Source organism: Vitis vinifera, chromosome 8 (assembly GCF_030704535.1).
Source record: "Vitis vinifera cultivar Pinot Noir 40024 chromosome 8, ASM3070453v1".
NCBI classification, from domain to species: domain Eukaryota; kingdom Viridiplantae; phylum Streptophyta; class Magnoliopsida; order Vitales; family Vitaceae; genus Vitis; species Vitis vinifera.
The window spans coordinates 20457778-20463708 of record NC_081812.1 but is presented as its reverse complement, the minus strand read 5'-3'; the positions used below and the strand labels follow the sequence as shown (position 1 = coordinate 20463708).

The 5931-nt window shown below is 35.6% G+C and overlaps 1 protein-coding gene across 1 annotated transcript; it reads left to right on the top strand.

The window, feature by feature from the left end:
- The first annotated feature begins 148 nt into the window (after window positions 1-148).
- LOC100258999 (uncharacterized) lies at window positions 149-4882 on the top strand. Its single transcript, XM_002273275.5, has 8 exons — window positions 149-395; window positions 2585-2832; window positions 3104-3196; window positions 3682-3826; window positions 3949-4059; window positions 4127-4209; window positions 4301-4358; window positions 4616-4882. Exons 2-8 carry the CDS (start codon window positions 2587-2589, stop codon window positions 4693-4695), a joined length of 816 nt encoding a protein of 271 aa, XP_002273311.1. The 5' UTR covers window positions 149-395; window positions 2585-2586; the 3' UTR covers window positions 4696-4882.
- The last annotated feature ends 1049 nt before the right edge of the window (window positions 4883-5931 follow it).

Sequence of the window (5931 nt, the reverse complement as noted above, 5' to 3'; positions counted from 1 at the left end):
TAACTACAACTTTAGTGGAAGTGAAAAAACACCCGCATGATCCTAGGTTTTTGATACTTCTACGGTCAGTTGAAAAAAACTAATTGGTAAATAACTAAAATTGAGTATGAATTAAAAAATCTCCGAGTTATAAATTAGACTTCGGCCCAGTTATAGCCCAATAGTTCAAAAATTGGGCCGGCCCATGCTCAGTCCATGATCAGCAGAATGAACGTAGCCCTAATTTCTGTTTGGACAAAAGCATCAAATCTTTCCTTCTCAAGGGTCCTGCGTTTCGGTCGATCTGTTTAAGATACCCCGGTCACTGCACGAGAGCGTTCGACTTCTCATCACACAAAAGCATTCAATCGCCCCTTTCTCCAAACGTTGCGTCTTGGTCGATCTCTCAGTTCAAGGTACTCTTCCAATTCATTTTCTCAATTCATTCAATCGACTTCTACGTTAGACACAATTGTTTGGACTTTGGATGCTGATAAAGTAACGAGACAATGAAAGAAAATTTGAATAGTAAATTGTTCACCGTCTAGGGCTCAGAATACGGCAAATTGCACTTCATGCAAAACTCATAATACACTTTGGCTTACTTGGTTTGATTTATTTATTTATTTATTTTTGTTTCGGATTTTTGGCAGCAAAGAGAGCGCGAGAGATAACATGGTAATCAAAATGTGGTTTTTATTTTTCCCCATTTTCCTGCTAACCAAACAGACGGTCGGATTCACTCTAGATTGCTTTATAAGTTGGATATGCTAGTGCTGGAAGTTTTCAATTTTAGAGTTTCTCTTTGAACACCCTTGGAACTAACGCCATTTTTTATTATTGCCTAGACTAAAATTTTTATGGTTTTTTTTTCCTCCATTTTCCTGGTACCAAAACAGACGGCCGATTGCAATTAGATTGCTTTTTAAGTTGGATATGCTACTGCTGGGAGTTTTCAATTCTAGAGTTTCTCTTTGAACACCTGTGGAATTATTGCCAGTTTGGATTACAGCTCAGATTGAATGTTTTCTTAGATTAAGGGTCTTTGCTATTTGAGAAAGATTTTATGTACCAAAATAGATTTGGTTTAGATGCTAAGAAAATATGGAAAAAAGTAATTAAAATATTGAATTGTAAAATTTTCACCAATGATGATATGGCAATACAACCTTTTTCTTCTTTATTTTTGGCAGCAAAAGATGAGAAATAATTTTTTGTTCCCTTATTGCTCTTTGTTTTTGGAAACAAAATATAGGACTGCGGTTTCCTTTTGAAGGCTTTTAACTATCCATGCTGTTGAAAATTTAAAATTTTAAGATTTTTGTTTTTTGATAGGTAAATAAGAGCTTGCATTAGAAACGTCTAGGAACGGTGAAAACAGTACACACGAAGTATACAAATAAACGTCCAAAAAATTAAGCAGCAAAGAGACAAGAAAGTCATGCCCTTACTTAACAAACAATCTATAAAGTCAATCATACGCACAAGTGTGATCCTCTATATACGCCCTAACCCAATTCACAAAATTATACAAAAAAAAATATTTGATAGCTTGGTCGGACCGTTCGACATCATTGAACGTTCTTCCGTTCTGTTCGACATCATTTAGTATTTTGTTTTGGACAAGGTAGAGGAGAGAATAAAACTACAGTTTTCTTTTATGTTTCTTCCTTGAAATCAAATAGAGGATTGATTTCACGGTTCTTTGTAACTTGGGAAACTTGGGAATGCTATTGCTGATGAAAAAAAGCTAGTGTCCATTGGGATATACATTTTGTTTTTTGTTTTTTGTTTTCAAAAACAAAAAATAGTAGGAAATTTTATATAAAAAAAAATAAAAATTAAACACTAACATCAAAAGAGTAATGGTTTTTAAAAACTCTACCATATTATTAATTATCCTTTTATAAAAAGAAGTTAATTCTAATTAAACTCTTTTGGTTTGATTTCTTTTGCTTGAGGATAAGATATTATCTAGAGTCAATATCTATTGTTGATAATAATTTATTAAAAGACATTATTTTTCAAATTTTTTAATAAACATATAAGAAGTGAAGGAGCCTTTTCTAATTATATCAAGGTCAAAATATAGTATTGGATAATTATATTTGAAGCAGTTATAAATTTTAATTATATTATGATTCTTTTATACCCCTCTATCAACAACTATGAGAGAGCAATAAATAACAAAAAAAAAATATTATATTTTCTAATTCAAAACATTTTTACCACCTCAAATTTTAAAATTTTTGAAGTAAATAAGGACATAAGGTAAAGTTGTAATTTTTGTATGAGAGTTTCTACTTTTTATATTGAAGTTATTACTATTTTCTGTTTTTTAAAACAGAAAATAAAGTCTATACAAACGAGACCTTACTTATACTTTTTCCTTATAATAAAACTTTATGTTGGACGAAATGCCAAAATCTAATGCCATAATCACTTCCTCTGCTCTCACATTTCTTTTTCTCTGGATGCAAGAAACAACCACTGCAATGTTTCTTTTGTTTTCTTTCTCCACCTGAAAAAAATTGCATTTGGTATTATCAATTGATTGCCATTAATGAAACTCTTTTACTTCTTGACTGATTTCTACTCAACCAAGAAATGGTACGGCCTTATACCATAAAAGGGCACAAGCGAAAGAGAAGGGAAGAGAACTATGATAAAGAGGAAGTAAAACAATTGTTAGAAGAGGAGACAGCAGCAACAGCCACACAGGATGAGAATAAGGCAGAAGAAATCACACATGAACTTCCTGGTATCCCACTTGTCCCATTCAAATCGAACAACAAGACTGGGGTTACGTTCATTCTTGAGAGGGCTTGTTTAGAAGTTGCAAAAGTTGGAAAGGTAATTAATTCTATTTCTTCTCTCGTTATGTCTACTCCTGCATTATTAATTCATTTTGCTTACTTGTTCATAAAAACTACCCCTCTCCCTTTTTAATTCATCTTCTAAAACGTGTGTGTGGGTGTTTGATGAATGTAAAAGCAGTAGGATTTCATTTGCCATTATTGTGTGTTTACCAAAAAAATTCTGTTATGCTTTCATCAGTTAACTCTCTCTCTCTCTCTCTCTCTCTCTCTGTACGTGACCTAATTTTCTGTTCCTGTGCATACAGAGTTATCAGCTACTGAGCTCAGAGGATCATGCAAATTTCCTGAGGAAAAATAACAAAAACCCTGCTGATTACAGGCCTGACATTCTGCATCAGGTAAGTTGATTTGACAGGCGTGAAATTGTTGTTCAACACATTTTTTATTTCAAATGAATTAGCTATATGTGTCCCACATTGATTTAGCGCAAACCTAATTTGTGGACTTAAGCATGCACTACTCATGTTATGCTCGTTGCTTCAACACTCACTAGTTTAACAGTGCTTTATGAAGTCAGTGTTTTACCAATCCCTAGACACACACAAAGACATGTAACAGACAAGCCCTTGAGGCCTGGCTCAATTGGTAAAGGGTTGGGGAGCGTTTTGTGGGACGTTCCAGGTTCAAGTCCCAATGGGGACAAAAATTTACTTATCAAAAAGAAGACACACAACTGACAAGTATGTGCAAACAAAAACAAAATACAGAAAAGAAAAACCTATAAAGGAGAAGAAAATGTTTAATTTGGTACTCTTCATGTACATAAAGCTTTATATTTTCTTGTTTCTAAACAATATACGATCCTAAATATTGATGTGTTCAGGCTCTCCTAACTATTTTAGACAGCCCACTTAATAAGGCTGGGAGGCTACGAGCTGTGTATGTAAGAACCGAGAAAGGTGTGCTTTTTGAAGTTAAGCCACATGTTCGCATTCCAAGGACATACAAGCGGTTCTCTGGGATCATGTGTAAGTTTTACTGGTTCCCACCCAAATCCTTTATTTGCTATATGGGATATAATGTGCTTTTATTTGCTCTTTGGGCTTTTCTGCCCTGTTATTGTTTAATCACTCCCTAATTGTAAGTGCAGTGCAGCTGCTACAGAAACTGAGTATTACTGCTGTTGGTAAGCGGGAGAAGCTTTTACGTGTCATCAAGAACCCAGTTACTCAATATTTACCCGTCAACTCTCGAAAAATAGGTGAGCGTTTGTGTTCCCATATTTCAACTTTTACTAGAAATGAACAAATTGTTTTCTTGTATATCAGGTTTCTCATATAGTTCAGAAAAGTCAACTCCAATACGGGACTATGTGGCTGCTGTTAGCGATGATGTGGACCTTGTTTTTGTGGTATGCTCCAAAGAACTCACATTTTAATTTGCATTCATCTTCCAACAGAGAATTTTTGCTCTCTATCTTATTTCATCCTCATGTTGTTTAGGTTGGTGCAATGGCCCATGGGAAAATTAGTAATGATTATACAGATGATTTCATAGCAAGTAAGTCAATCCTCACTCAAGTATGTTATTGCATTTTAATACATACCAAACCCAGCACATATTTAATATGCTTCCTTGTTCATCATCATCCTCCTTATCATTCATTTTTAGATGATGGATTTTCTGTGGCTGCTTGGTCATCCTATGTTCTTAGACATGAAGGATTTGGTGCTTATATCTTATGCCCATTTTTGGCCTAGCAACTGTGAGACAGTTGAAACATAATGATGACAATTTTCTCCCCCTTATTTTTGCAGTTTCTGGCTATCCATTGAGTGCTTCATGGTGTACTTATTTGATCTGCGGGGCCTTGATGCAGAAGTGGAATATATTTTAGGTCTCATCATTTTGCTTTTAGTTAAAGCTCAAGATCAGAACATGATGTTTTCATTTCCAGTAGTACATGTAAACCCAGGTGCAATGCTTGCATTTAGAATTTTTAGCTTTTTATTTTATTTTATTCAGGGAATGTATGGATGCTGTCACGTTTTTCAAAAAAGAAAAAGAAAAAGAAAATTGAAGCAGGACTTGTCCTCTGTCTATTTTGCTTCTGATCTACTATTGCAGACATCCTTCTGTTCATAACATGAACTGTGACACAAAGAGGATAACAGGGATTTTGCCCAGAGGGCTATCACTAGACCCTCTGCCACCTAGATTTTGCCTTTCAACCTTCCGCCGATTCCTTGTAAACGTCTATCTTCCTCACTATAATTTAGAGGAAGTTTCAGGTGGTTGTCAAAACAAACACAATGGCATGTTACTCAGTTACTGATATGATGATCCAATTCTAGAAACCTTCCTGTCTTGGAGTGAGCTTGGCGAGCTGTGAAGGATCAAAATCTTGTGCTTGGCCGTTCATTTTAAAGCTCCAGCCGAGTATATAATGTGATGATAAAGTTGCAGGATTATATGTTGGTATATCAACATACACATTCTCAGAGACAAAGGGTGAAAGATCTTGTGCGATAGATAGAAGAGGCCGACTCCTAAAGGAGCCAATGTTACATTCAGCTTCTTGACCCTTCCATCATATTCCAATCACACTTGCACAGGTTCTCCTCCTGTGAGCTGTATCTTCTTCAATTCTCCATTCCCGTCTGATTGCCATATGGTTGTCAGCATCACCCACTTCTCTGTCATGCCAACTGAATTTCATGAAAAATGCAATTGAGAAAATATTCTCAATCGCATTTTATTTTGTTGTTCAGCGTTGTCGAAGGAATCAGGAAGCGTCTTTGAAGATGCAATGACAAAAGCAATTCCCTCTTTAATGTAACTGGGAATCGTTGGTTTACAAAGAAAACAAAAGAGGTGGGAATTCTTGAGTTGGAGGGGTAGGGTGTAGAAGACTTGACCCTTGTGTTGTCCAGTGGAATTGATCGCAGTGACTGAGCCATTGGTTTGGATCTCAGCTGAGGCATTAAACTTCAACTGCCCCAAAAACAGGAATTCCTGGTTAGAGTTTGAGGCTGCATCCCCTGCTAGAAGAAGAAGAAGAAACAATAGTGGTAAGACATGATTGAAATGTTACGCAGCCAGCAAACACTTGAGCAACCGCTTTATGGTCTCT